The 15,429-nt window shown below is 37.7% G+C and overlaps 1 protein-coding gene across 1 annotated transcript in view; it reads left to right on the top strand.

Annotated features, from left to right (window-relative positions):
* The window catches only part of RP1 (RP1 axonemal microtubule associated), a 351,147-nt gene that overhangs the window by 309,531 nt on the left and 26,187 nt on the right, over positions 1-15,429 (top strand). Inside the window, exons 54-56 of the mRNA XM_063451391.1 lie at positions 2,839-2,914; positions 5,456-5,531; positions 6,375-6,666. Of these exons, the coding sequence (XP_063307461.1) occupies positions 2,839-2,914; positions 5,456-5,531; positions 6,375-6,666 (444 nt within the window). The remainder of the gene's footprint in view (positions 1-2,838; positions 2,915-5,455; positions 5,532-6,374; positions 6,667-15,429) is intronic.

The following is a 15,429-nucleotide window of genomic DNA, read 5'->3' as shown; positions in this document are numbered from 1 at the left end:
TTCATTGGATGCATGACATCCTTCTAAGGTTTGAGTCCAGTGAAGTTATTTGCCTTCACCAAGTAATAATTTGAAAATAATTTTCTAGGCTTTGCTAATTATTATAGGTATTTTAACCTCAGTTATGCTTGCTCTCACTACAGTCTTAACTAAGAATTAAACAGATACTCAAACATATATATTTGCAGTTTCCAAACCTTTCACTTTATTAACTAGCTCTGTTGCTAGGAAATATACAAAAACAGCGAGAGAGAATTCTTTCACCGAAATTGTAATGGTTGTAGGGTAATTAGGGCATAACCCAATGTAAAGATAATAAGGACGATTAGAGCAGATTTACAAAAAGCAAGACCAGTACTAATCCTATTACCCTGATAAAAGCTGCTAATCCAATAGTAGGCTTAGTGCCTTAACACATAAAAACAAAAAACTTTATTAAATCCCTAACTGGATAAATAAGAGACGAAAATAAAAAATAGCAGTGTTAACATAAGGTGCAAAAAAGGAAAAAAACTAAGTGATTAAAGTAGGACCAGCTGCTGGAGCCTTATTATAGAAGACACAAGCGCTAGTTGACTTAATACAAAGTTGCAAAGAGTTGCAATGAAAAGGTACTGAGCTAGGTCTAAAGAGAAAAATACATATATATGTTGTAAAGGGTAGTCAGCAGGTTAATTGCATATTAGATGATATATATCTCTAGATTAATATTGTAGCTCAAAAAATCCCTTTAAAGTAGGAGGTGGGTACAGTCTCTTATAGTAGGGTATAAGGGATATATGGGGAAATCCAAGGCAGCAAACCCCAAATCGATTGGAATGACAATCGGGAAGCTAGAGGCGGAAATAAAAAATAGAGAAACCCCCTGTTAGTATATCCCAAATAATCAAAATACAATGAATTAGTACGATGTAATTTTGCAGTCTGCTCAGTAGCATGAAAGGAAAACAAAGTGCTGTATAGAATATGGCACTTCAATATAAAGAATACAATAGTGAACAGTTGAGATAATATGCCAAATTCATCTATCTAGTGTGCTCTGAGGAGTAAACAATGCTATAAATAATATAGCTGGTAATTTATCGAGAGCCGTGATAGACAAAATCGAGCGAGGAATCCAGCTGTTGTATTGATGCTACAAATAAATTGCTAGACTGGCAAGAGATAACCCACAGATATACTGCCTATTAAAAGAGCAGATTCAATAAGGATATCGTTAGTTATGTGAAAAGATATAACTAAAATAAAGCCTGATAGTCTGCTAGTAGCTGCTTCAAGGCAGCCCCTGGTCTAGTTAGAACTATTTTAAATGGCTATCTTTTGATAAACTTTTTGATAGCTGTTTCGAGGCAGCCCCTAGTCTAGCTAGAACGACGACAGCTACCTAATAATAGAGGGCCTCCTACGAAATAAATCAAAAGGAAAGAGGCATCCAGTAGTGGTCCTAGAGTAAAAAAAAATCCACACGTAAGGAGTTTAACCCAACGTGCATTTCGACGCTGACATGCGCCTTTTTATGTGTTGAGGCACTAAGTCTACTATTGGATTAGCAGCTTTCATCAGGGTAATAAAATTAGTACTGGTCTTGCTTTTTGTATGTCCATTCTAATCTCACCTATTAGCTCTATTGCTTCCAATTCTGACGCAACCCACACCAGAACATCCCCCTACATCATGGAGTTTGGTTTGGAGAATGGAGCAGAAGAATCTCTGTGAAGGACCGCCTGGCACCCCGACCGGGTACCTCCATCAATCGGTGCTTCCTAGTAATCCTCGAGTACCATAAGCCCCGCACCAGACACCATAACCATAACAAACCCCACAAACCACCGTAGCTTGGTTGGGGTCTCGCCATCCTCCACCCACCCTGGACCCAAGCTATCAATGGGTAGACCTCTCCTAATTCAGAGAGCAAAGCAGGATGCTCTTACAAGAGCAATTGTTGTAATCCAAGGGAGTATAGTGATTATAGCAATCCCCAGAGTGAATATAGCTCTCCAATCCCCCAAACATGAGCCTAGACTTCATGAAGGGTAAAACAAATCTGTTTAATAGCAGCCACAACTGGCCTTATATGCAGGGGCATTCACCACTGGACCTGAGAGTAAAGATAACAGACAGGAGGTGATCAGCACTTAAGATTATAGATAAAAATGATACAGATGATATTCTTAGCATATGTATCTATAAGTACAAAGTAGGAAACAGATTATGGTACAGTAGATGTTTGTGAAGGGAATACAAATGAGCACACTCACACTTTTTAGAGCTGTCTCAGCTCTATTATGAAGGCCTTCATAAATCTACTTGCAGCAATTTTAAAAATCATTTATCTTTTTTATTTTAGTTCTTGCAACTTTTAGATATTTAGTATTAGCAAGTGTAGTACCACATCTAGTATCTCATGGCTATAGGCTCGATTTCAGTTGACGTCAACTCAACCTTTAATCAATGCAAGGTCAAAAAAATGAATTCTATAGAGCTAGGCAATATATGCTAACTATTATATATATATAATGCATTCATTTCCCTTTGTAGATTAATTGTCACCTCTTTTATCCCAATTGGAATGACTAAATTAACTGAATTTATTATTGTTGTTCACATATTTGTTCGTGATTTTCATAGTTACAAATAGACTTTGAGATCCATTTCATAAAAATTGCATTTCAGTGTGTTTGACATTGTGAGTGGGTAAGTGTAACACATGTATTACATTCAATTACTTGTAACTAATGGTGGACTTAATTAAAATGCTGTGACATATGCCAGACATTGATATGATTTTTTTTCTTGGCATTTAGCCCTCACAATAAATATACATCAATCCATTTACAGGTACTTACAGCTATATTGCAAGCAGTGGACATTGGAGACTTGTACAGCAGTGACATTTCAATAAGCAGCAAATCTGGTAAGTTGCACATATCTTGGTACCTTATAAATTAATAGGGAGTTTAGCCATCTATTAACAATTAGCAGGATTCTCACTAAAGTCCAGATTTGGATTTCCTGATGCAGAAAGGTGGATAAAATAATCAAATTTATACCAGATATTCAATTCACATATTTACAAAAGGCACATTCCTTAAAATTTGGTTATTTCAACTGACTGAGCACGTCTGGTTCACTATCATCCAGTGTCTGCTTTAAAAGTAGTCATTCTTGCATGGGAATCCTTGATAAAATATATCAAACACTCAAATCAAACAAGATCACTATGAACAAATACAGTATAAAGTAAATTGGCAAAATAAATGCTTTTTGCTTTTTGCATGCAAATGTTCAGAAAAATATCTGAACACTAGGGCTAACAGCCAACAGCAAAAAGATTATATATTTATATGATACAAAAAAATTATAAAATAATTATGTGCATTTCATAACATAAAACTTGAGGAAAGATATTTATTATCTTAATTTTTGCTCATCAGGACTGAGGGCATTCCACCTTTAGTGAATAACCCTAGATAATGTAATGATACACATGATTATAGGGGTTTTCGTTGGGTTACAGGTAAAAACGAAACAGCGTAGAGTACGCCAAAACAAGCGCTCAGCATGAAAAGGAAGAACAGTTTATTGGCACCAGAATTAACTACATGAGGGAGAAGGGGTCAGATAATATCCTAACGTGTTCCAGACCTTTCAGTCATTAGTCATTTTAGTCAGGTTAAAATGCTGTAATATTAGCCTGTTCATTTGTTCCACATTAGTGTAAGTCAAGTTGTAAGTCAACACCCTCATGGGTCTCATGTCATACCAACAATCTACAAAATAAATAAATAATGGTGTGAATTGAGGACTGGGCTGGGAACCACTGTTCTAACATTAGCCCTAAGTATTGTTTTTTTTTTTTTTTTTTTTTTGGTTTTTTTTTTTGGGTTTTTTTTTTTTTTTTTTTTTTTTTTTTTTAATCAGTTCCCAAATAACATGATCTTTGAGTACAGTTGAAACAGGACAGAATATGTGAAACATACGTCACCTGCGAAAAAATGAGAACAGAGGGAGAGACAAAAATAAGTGATGTGGGGCATAAATAAGATATGAATGTCCAAGATGCACATTTGATGGATGTGGGGGAAGGTGAGGAGACTAAATCTTGAAATAATGAATTAGTTGAGGCCTTCTAGGTGTGGGATAGGAGATGTGGTCTCGGGAGAGGAAACAGAGTGTAGAATGGTCAAGGCAAGAACGAAACAGAGAAAATTTGCAAGACACGGTGATGGAGAGAATGTAAGAACATTTGTAGTGCAGATAGGGAACAAGATAATCAAAACTGAAGTTTGTGGTGCAGGATTTGTTTGTTAGAAAATAATACATAATTTAAAAAGCATTTCCAAAAATAATAAATCAAAGGCTATATGAGGAAAAGTGTAATTTAACTAGTAGTTTGGTGCGAAATTATCCATTAATAAATAGCCTTCTTACTTAGAAGTCAATTTAAGTTCAAATGTAATAACCTACAGTGAGGAAAAAAGTATTAGATCCCCTGCTGATTTTGAATGTTTTCTCACTGACAAAGAAATTATCAGACTATAATTTTAATGGTAGGTGTATTTTAACAGTGAGAGACAGAATAACAAAAAAAAATCCAGAAAAACGCATGTCAAAAAAGTTATACATTGATTTGCATGTCAATGAGTGAAATAAGTATTTGACCCCTTCGACTTAGTACTTGGTGGCAAAACCCTTGTTGGTAAACTTCAGACGGGCTTTTACATTTGCTTTCATGAGCAAGGGGACCATGTGGGCGCTGCGGGATTGCAGTCCTTCACAGTGTAGTGTGTTACCAATTGATTTCTTGGTGACTATGGTCCCAGCTGCCTTGAGATCATTAACAAGATCCTCCTGTGTAGATCTGGGATGATTTCTCACCGTTCTCATGATCATGGAAACTCCATGAGTTGAGATCTTGCATGGAGCACCAGACTGAGGGAGACTGACAGGTATTTTGTGTTTCTTCCATTTGCGAATAATCGCACCAACTGTTGTCACCTTCTCACCAAGCAGCTTGGCGATGGTCTTGTAGCCCATTCCAGCCTTGTGTAGGTCTACAATCTTGTCCCTGACATCATTGGACAGCTCTTTGTTCTTGGCCATGGTGGAGAGTTTGGAATCTGATTGATTGATTGCTTCTGTGGACAGGTGTCTTTTATACAGGTAACGAGCTGAGATTAGGAGCACTCCCTTTAAGATGAAATAAAGAAAATACTAGTGCATATAGATGGGGATAAGTAGGATTTCCAATGGGATATCAGTATGGCTGGCTGAGAATTATAGGGACTCTGATGTTTATCAGTTGGTATTTCAAAGGTTTCCAAACACTGAAAAATGGCAAATAAAATACTTTAAGAGGACAGAGAGACAGAGGAACTAGTAAAAGAGCCAAACCACCAGCACTTGTACCTGCATTACATTCATCTGACTTCTAGTCCATATCAATTTGTTTCAGATTGCCAGCTTCATATCACAAATATTTTTGTAAAGGAATCTTCACAGAAGGAGATCTCTGTATTTGAAGTAAACCAGTAAGTTCCTTTTTCCGAATGCATTTTTTTTTTATTAATCTGTGCCTTCGATTTAATATTATAGAATAGACTTTATAAATGTTGTATTATTTTTGAATCAGCTTTTAAAATAATTTAGTATAAAACATATGTTTTGATTTTTTTATTTTATTTTTTTTATGAACCACCCCTTGGAGTCCCAGAAGGAGAGTTCAGGGTTATTTGTTGCATAAACAGTTATGGGGTGGAAGGTCATAAAGTGTAGAGTACAATAGTACAGATACATTTTTAAAAAGGCTCATCAAGCAGCCATGTTTACCATTTTGTAGACTCACATTTTGTACTCTCACACATACACAAGAGCACACCATAATGCAAATACTTGAGGCTTCATCTCTCAGGAGCTGAAGATGGAGCTGATCAGAAGGTGGCTTCAAGTGAGGGAGAGCTTCAGGTAGATATATCTGCTTTGCCTCTCTTACCATAAGTGACACCATGCAAGCCGATATATATTTGAGGGTGACAGTGCTGCATTAATATGCATTGCTTGCCCCTTTGCAAACAAAATATTAGGTAAATTATATATGGAACAGTCAATATGTGCTTTATTTATTAGTGATAATCCACTTGTTCTTGTCAGCTCATCCTATTTTTCATAACCAAGAACAAAATACAGTTTTGAAGATATATTTAAATGTTTCTCTCTAGGATTTCATATATTTTTACAAATATACATTTTCTTTACAAATCCATGTATAATCATATGAACTTGTCTTGCAGTCACTTTATGATTTTAATTTCATCTATAGTGCTACGTTTCAATTCGTATTGATTTATTGTTTAAGAATACATTTACTTTTCTAGGGACTTTTTAATTGATGCAAACGAGCCCAAAATAAGAAAACAAGTCCTTCTATCACAAGTTATCCGTAATGAACATTTAGACCAAAAACAAAACAAATCACTTGATGGAGATCAGATGGAAAACACTGAAGAAGAATTGGCAGAATATCTGATTAAAGTGTACACAGGTGATGTGAGAGGAGCCGGCACAGATGCTCATGTGCAGATAAGTTTGTTCGGGTATCTGGATTCATTTGGACCCATTGAACTAAATCAGCCAATGGAAGATCAAAATCCTTTTCAGAGAGGCAAGGTAAGAAGTGATGAAAGAACTGCTAATATCAATGGGTTGTTACTCTTGCTTCTTTCCTTGACTATTTTTTAAGTTTTAATTTTAGTGAACGCAATGCTGCAACCATTTAATTTGTCAGCCACAGACTGTATAGTCAATTTAGCAATTATACAGATACACCCTAATATTAGGATTCTCTTGTGATTGTCAGTATATAGTTAGCATCTATTGTTGTCTAGACCAGCAAATTGGTAATGAGGACAATTTTGTCTAGGCTTGAAGAAAAAGTGTTTCTGTAGAAAGTCTTGTTTAACAAGAGAGTGTTCTTATGAAATACACAAGAAAGTTTATACATCTAAAATTTGAGGAAGATCCATAGTGTCAGCTAACTGGGTGTGCAAAAGGACCTGGGTTATATAGGAGTTATAGTGTGATGGTGAACGTGTTTTAGAAATTAATTTTAAATAAGCATTAAAGATCAAAATGTCTTGTTAATTTGTCTTAATGATTGTGCCAACATTTTGAAGTTTTTTCTTGAGGATATCGATAACCTCTACAGAGACAGGGTAAAGAGTACACAAGGGGTAGGCAACATTCGGCACTCTATCTCCCATAATGCTGGCAAAGTATTAAGGGAGATGTAGTCTACAACATCTAGAGTGTCAAAGGTCGCCTATCAGAAAACAAAAATAGGAGAGAAACTGCACTACAGTACTGATCATAGGGGAGAATAGACCTACACACCTGAGGGGAAGGGTAACCCTCAAACCCTTCAAAGAATGGAGAGAACAAGATACAACAAATACAGGGTGCGCTAAGTAGGACAATGAGAGATAATAAACAAAAATAATATAAAGAGTCTCTTAAAGTACAGCGAAGACCTGGAGTAGATATTCTTCAGTTCTTGCTTTGAATCCTTAGTGGTAAATATGAAATACAAAAGCAAAAATAGAGACCAATAGTGCAAAACTGTTTTAGGAAAGCTGGATCACGAACAACATAGAAGTAGAGAAGTGCCAACTCACAATTTAAAGAGCTATGCCCAGCTCTAGGTAAAACAGCATACAGTGGTATTTAATACACCCCACATGTAGGATATAACTGGACACTTGGAGGTGTATCCTCAAGACTTCTTACAGCATTCCAGATAAGCGTCAGCATATAAAATACATAAAAAGGGGAAAAACCCAATGGTGCAATAACGTAGGTTAACTGCAACTACAGACTACACTGAGGTCCTAAGAGTGCCAACTTACAATTGGGAGAGCTATAGCCAGCTCTGAGTAAAACAGCATACAGTGGTATTTAAACTCCCCACATGTAGGATATCCTTCTAGCGATGCTTGCAGTGCTGGTCTTATGAAATAAAATCACAAGAGAGGGCCCATAGTGTTTACCGTATAAAAAACAGCAGTAAAAGATAAAATGAAACGTACTTACAGTGTTCAGAGCAGCCACACTGCTCTATGAACCAGGCGTAGGTGGAATAATCCCCACCAGGGATTTCTTTTGTAGTACTGGATCTTTAAAATGATAAAAAATCAGCCAGTATAAAACAGCAACAAATAAAAGTAAGTGTGCAAAATACTTTTATTGGATTCTTACAAAAACACAATGCGTTTCGCCAAAACAGGCTTTATCAAGTGTCAGCCAGGCTTTATCAAGTGTCAGCCAGGATAAAACAGCAACAAATAAAAATTAGTGTGCAAAATACTTTTATTGGATTCTTATAAAAACACAACGCGTTTCGCCAAAACAGGCTTTATCAAGTGTCAGCCTCGCGGGCTGTCTACTGATGACGGAAGCCGGAATATGACGTCATATTCCGGCTCCCGTGGCATCAGCAAATGGCGTACAAGGGAGCAGAGCGGGGAGCTTAGAGCTCCCTCGCCACCTCTGATTATACCACTGCTGCATGCCGCCCAGCAGCCCCACTGGACCCCAGGGACAGATCCATCATCCAGCCGCGCCGGGGATCCAGACTGTGGCCTGGCAGGAGGGAGAGCTACCCTCCTGCCGGTCACTTAAATCTTGCGCTCCCAGAGCCGGTGCGCCCTAAGGCAGACGCCTGTGCTGCCTTATGGATGTGCCGGTCTTGCAGAGGAGCACAACTTAACGTAGTTGGTAGAAGTATTTTCCAAAGGATGCACAGTTTCTTACTCTACAATACTTATTGGACAAAATAATTTCCAATTTATTGCTTCTAAATCTCAACCCAGAGTAGCTTTGATGGCCAAAATGTATGTTGAGCACCAGCAATGTTTCTTACTATGGCCTTAATTTAATTTCTATGGATACGCTTTTCAAATTATCACAATCTGTTAGTTAAACTGTTCAAATTATTTATCTCGATATCAACATTAAAGTCTGTAAGAACGTATGTAGATAAATAATGTGACTTTTATTCTAAGATATTGTGATAATTTGAAAAAGCTTATGCAAAATAATTAAACCGAGGCCTGGTCTATAATGATTTGAGGTTTGTGTAACATACATGTTAGACTCTGCTGTATATCTACTATGAAAATATGATCAGCCTCTAAAATGTCTTTCCTACATGTTTGTCCCCTTTTGCTCTCCAATTTTAACTCTGCTCTCCTCTTCCTCTAGCACCTTCTACTCGTCTCTCAGAATTTAAATCTGTACTCTCCTATTTCTTTTTTTTTTTTATCTTTATTTTTTCTTTTACTTTTCATTTTAAATATTTTCAAACATTTTTGAACAATTAACAAATTGTCATATCTGTATATTCTTTAGTCAATGTTAATCTGTACAGAATTTTCTTACAAAGAAGAGGGAAATACAAACTGTACTCTCCTATTTCATGTTGCTCCCCTTCTCTATCAAATAATTATTAGCCATTCCTTTTTTTTCATTCGGTTACTTACTTCTCATCTAATCACATTTTCTATTTCATGAATGTTCCTTATTTATCTCCCATTTCATGTCTGCATACCTCTTTCACTCCTATTTCTGAAACTGGCTTGTCTTTCTAACAATTGATTGTGATGTTGTAGTTGTTCACCATATTCATTGACTCCAAACATTTGCACCAATGTGTGTGTGCCTCTATAGCGTACTGTAGCAGGTGAAACATGCAACATATTAGGATCTGCAGTAATTCTATGGATATTTTTAGCTAAAACCAAAAAGAAAACACTTTGCCTGCCTCTTATTGTGTTAGGGTTAGGGATGTGCATGGGCAAAAAAATCTGTTTGGTTCAGAAATTCAGTTAAGTAAAATAATTTGTCTGCTTTGACAATTCGAACTACCGAACTTCAGGATTTCGGAACTTCGGCAATTCTGACATTCGTATGCATCCATACGATTGTCAGAATTTCATGAAACAAATTGCACATGTCCAGTAAGTGGTTGTGGTGACAGTACTGGGCAACGCTAACCCCTAACCCTAACCATTTACACATCTGTAGGGCTCCCAGTGCCTGCATTGCCACCACTACCACTTACACATCTATAGGGCTTCCAGTGCCCGGACTGCCACCACAACCACTTACACATCTATAGGGCTCCCAGTGCCAGGAATTAGCTTATTGGTCAATATTCCTGTCATCATTCACATAATTTTCCCTCTCTCTCTCTTGTTTTGCCACTTTTCATAAAATTCGAAAAACTTCGTAACTTCAAAACTTCGGACATTCATAAGCATCCGAATGTCCGAATTTCACGAAATTTGTCCTAATATACATTCGGAACAAAACAAATTGCATATTTCTAGTTAGGGTTGTGTCAACTGGAAGTGTAACTGTTACAATGCAAAGGTGTAAGGGGCAAGATTGAATTTTGTGAGACTGTAGCCAGTGTAATCATTAAATAACATGTTATATAATATATAGAATTTTTATTTTTTTTAAAAATATATTTTGGTACCAGATTGGTATTAATAGCTCATTGTATGTTGTGACACAGATTATGTCAAGCCATATGTTTTTACTTTCTTGTTACATTTTTGACTTATTGATAATAGCATTGAAATATTATTTCTTTAGAGATTTCTTGGGTGGAAGTTGTATATTTTTACTTTTTGTTTGTACATTCTGTCAGATTATGCCTAATAGGACATAGCACTCTGTGATTTCTGGCGAGTCAGTATCCCAAAATGGTTTTGCTTGCAGAGAAGTGAGGCAAAATATAGTGCTTACTTCAATAACATAGAGATTATTTTAAGGAAACTACTTTTTTTTATGCTCTCCCCATCAAAACACAATGAATAGCACAGGATTGTGTGTTATTAACCTATTCTATTTTGACTACGTGATAGGTCACCATACCTTGTGTTTTAACATAGGATTGAAGAGAAAATGCAGTACATTATTTTTACCTCCTCTGCCTTGCATTATTCAGTACATTTGACGGGCACCGTATCAAATCCTTTATAAAAATTGCTTTCTTGCCAAAATGTCTCACGTTAGTCTACTTTCTAGAATATTATGGTCATTTTCTGGCAAGGAGACACTTTGTGGTTTGTTGATCGATATTTTATTGTTCAATGTAATGCAGTTTTTAAAAAAAAAAAAATATATATATACATATTTATTTCATGGTTAATGCTCTGAATTTTTGTGGGCTCACATACTAAAACAGTGAAACATGGTTTGTTAAAAAACATGAATTGCAACACTGGTCCAAATTTGAATACTTTTGTAACGTAGCTATTTTAACGTTTTGAAGACAGTGAAATTGCGTATTTCTCAGACCTCTTCCTTTGTTAAATTCTTACACTCAATATCCCATAATGACAGAGTAAAAAACTGATTTTTTAAAACTTTACTTTTTTTAGGGGTCTGAATAATTATGTCAGTGTGATATTTCAAGTTTTTTATGTTTAATATATTGTAATAGTGTGAAAAATCGTTGTGCTCTTTTATTATGGTGTATTGCTTGCAGATTGATGTGAAACAAATATTTAAACTATTTTAACATAAGGCTGCAACATAAATGAATGTGAAAATATCAAGGGGTCTGAATACTTTCTAAATGCACTTTGTGTGTGTGTATGTATATATATTTATATATGTATATATATATACAGTGGGACCTTGGTTTACGGATTTAATGCGTTCTCCGAGACGTTTCTTATTGCAAAAACTTTGTAAACCGAAACACAGTTTCCCATAGGAATGCATTGAAAGCCAATTAATCCGTTCTGGAGGTCAGAAAAAAAGTAAAAATGAGCTGGCATGGAAACCAACCCACAATGCAGAACACACAATAAAAGGCATGCAAACAATGAAGTTCAGCTTCCCTAACTTTCCACCACTTGAGAAATGCACCAAAAAAGTTCCAAAACAACTGCAAACAATTTCCAGAATGGCTCCAAAACTCGATGCAAAAGCCGCTCCAACACCTCCACACTCGATGCCAAGTGCTACACACAGGCTCCAGCATGCAAGGGGCGGTGCTATAAACTTCCCAGGTGCAATGCATCCTGGGGAAACTTGCTTTGTATTTCAAATCATTTTTGTAAACGAGGCATGATTTTCAATGGATTTTCATTTGTAAAACGAAAATTATGTTTGTAAACCGAGGTCCCACTGTATATATATATATATAAAACATAGATATATACAGTATATGGATAATGGATAGAGAAAGGAACTGTGAGTGTGCAGTGGTGTATCCTGGTTTTGTGCTGCCGAAGGCAGGACAAAACTCAGGCATCACCCCCCCCCCGCGCCACTCCCACCCAACCCTTCCCCCCGCCCTGCCTTCTAAATACACACACACATTCACTGACAGATACGCATACACTAGCTAACAGAAACACACACTCGCTAACAGAAACACACACACACACTAACAGACACACTCACTAACAGACAAACACACATTCACTAACAGACACACACTCACTCACTAGCAGACACACATACACACACACACTAACAGACACACTCACACTCACTCACTAACAGACACATACACACACACACACACAGTCAGACACACACACTAACAGACACATACACACACAGTCAGACACACACACTAACAGAGACACACACACTAACAGACACACTCACTAACAGACACTCACTCACTAACTCACCAACAGACATACACTCACAGACACACACTCACATTAATAATTTTTTTTTATTTAACCCCCCCCAGCCTCCTTACCTTTGGGAATGCTGGGGGAGGGGGGGTCCCTCTCTCCCTGGGGGTCCAGTGGCTGCTGGGCGGTCGGGTGGTCGGGCGGCACTGGCGGGCGGGCGGCTGGCGAGGGAGCACTTCCTCTGAGCTGTCTGCTCAGCTCCCTCGCGCTCCGCCCGCAGAGTGAGGCTGGGAGCGGGAATATGACGTACTATTCCGGCTCCCAGCCTCACTCTGCGGCGCTCGAGGGAGCTGAGCAGACAGCTCAGAGGCAGTGCTCCCTCGCCAGCCGCCCGCCAGCCAGTGCCGCCCGACTGCCCAGCAGCCTGCCTTGTCAGTTAGCCGCAAGGCTAACAAGGCATTTGCCCTGGGCATTTGGGGGCGGCTTTTTTTGTCGCCCCCTGGAAAATGCCGCCCAAGGCAAATGCCTTGTTTGCCTCGCAGCTAAAATATCCCTGTGAGTGTGTGTATGTGTGTGTGTATGTATATATATATATATATATATATATATATATATATATAATAAACAATACACAAGATCCAGCGCACTCTCCTATCTGCTAAACAGCAACTTCAATGTTGACAGATTTTATTAGTTTGTAAAAGTTTTTTTTTTTTTTTTTTTTTTTTAAAAACCCCTAATCTAGGCAAAAAAATGGGGATTTAGTTACATTATATGATCATACATTGCATAAGCCTGCCACAACGTCAATGTACCCCATCTTTGGCAGGTCCTACTCTCACAGTCTAATGTCTGCTCTTATGAGATTAACCACTTACTTGGGAAAAAATTCCATCTGAGGCTCTCTGCAGTACAAGGCTAAATAGGGACCTGAGATGAGGCACCTGTAACAGGGAGGGGTGCAAAACCAAGGAGTTGGCTAGACTCCCAAATATATATAGGAAACATGGGGGGATGGTTGCACTCACCCAAACATGCTTAAATGGGGTGCTGCTGGGAGCCATATTATACAATAAACAATACACAAGATCCAGCGCACTCTCCTATCTGCTAAACAGCAACTTCAATGTTGACAGATTTTATTAGTTTGTAAAAGTTTTTTTTTTTTTTTTTTTTTTTTTTAAACACCTAATCTAGGCAAAAAAATGGGGATTTAGTTACATTATATGATCATAAATTGCATAAGCCTGCCACAACGTCAATGTACCCCATCTTTGGCAGGTCCTACTCTCACAGTCTAATGTCTGCTCTTATGAGATTAACCACTTACTTGGGAAAAAATTCCATCTGAGGCTCTCTGCAGTACAAGGCTAAATAGGGACCTGAGATGAGGCACCTGTAACAGGGAGGGGTGCAAAACCAAGGAGTTGGCTAGACTCCCAAATATATATAGGAAACATGGGGGGATGGTTGCACTCACCCAAACATGCTTAAATGGGGTGCTGCTGGGAGCCATATTATACAATAAACAATACACAAGATCCAGCGCACTCTCCTATCTGCTAAACAGCAACTTCAATGTTGACAGATTTTATTAGTTTGTAAAAGTTTTTTTTTTTTTTTTTTTTTTTTAAACACCTAATCTAGGCAAAAAAATGGGGATTTAGTTACATTATATGATCATAAATTGCATAAGCCTGCCACAACGTCAATGTACCCCATCTTTGGCAGGTCCTACTCTCACAGTCTAATGTCTGCTCTTATGAGATTAACCACTTACTTGGGAAAAAATTCCATCTGAGGCTCTCTGCAGTACAAGGCTAAATAGGGACCTGAGATGAGGCACTTGTCATCTCACTCACACATCTTATTCTCTAAAAAAATGTTTAGTTTAGGTTTAGGACGTTATGCTTTGGTAATTTGACAGTCTTCTTTTAAAGTTACAAACACATGTGTAAATAATCAAAAGTTAGGCACAGCCCACCATGCATAAAAGCAAATTAACTGAGCAGACAGCTAAGCTGTCTGATGGTATCTGACATGAGATCTTATTAAACTGATTTTGCATGATTAGGTGAACACGATAAGACTATTACTAGCCCATGATCATTCCCACCATTGGGAATAGTTTTGACTGGTGCAGAAAGTAAAGTGTGGCGTATGCTCAATTTATTTTGTGCTGAAATAAATGCACTCAGTATTTATGTATTTTTCTTTTTCTTTAATGTACTCATAACACCTTGCTATATTAAAGCTAATGTATCCAACATTTTAATTGCTGTTATATCTTACAACTGTATCGGGGAAATTAATAACAAGTTGATGAAGATGAACTCATTTATAGATTTAAGAACTTAAGGACCACATGCAGCGCAGGACTTTAATGCACAGTGACAACATAGACCGTCATGCAGTAAAGGTACAAGCAGTAGTTAAATCACAGCTAGTGGCCCCAGACTGACAGATGAGAGTCAGTGAGCGCTGCTTTTAACTCTTCAAATACTGCGGCTTAGTGATCTTGCCCAGTTGCTGTATTTCTTTCCCTGTCCCCAGCCTCCAGGATAAAAAAATAGGATCCTTTTTCAGGGGTCCCCTCTGACAGCTAAGCCCACAGTGGTCCCAGACTGACAGGAGAGTTATCAGCAGTGCTATCATGATCTTGCTACCGCTGTAAAATTTAAAATGCTTTTGCCCCTCTCCCTATACTGGCACAGTGTCCCCCAAGTGTCACTCAAAGTGATTGCTGCACATAGCTCATCTGTCAGTG

This window comes from Pelobates fuscus, chromosome 4 (genome assembly GCF_036172605.1).
Source record: "Pelobates fuscus isolate aPelFus1 chromosome 4, aPelFus1.pri, whole genome shotgun sequence".
Lineage (NCBI taxonomy): Eukaryota > Metazoa > Chordata > Amphibia > Anura > Pelobatidae > Pelobates > Pelobates fuscus.
Note: the sequence above shows the minus strand (reverse complement) of the source record. Positions and strands in the feature narration are given on the sequence as shown.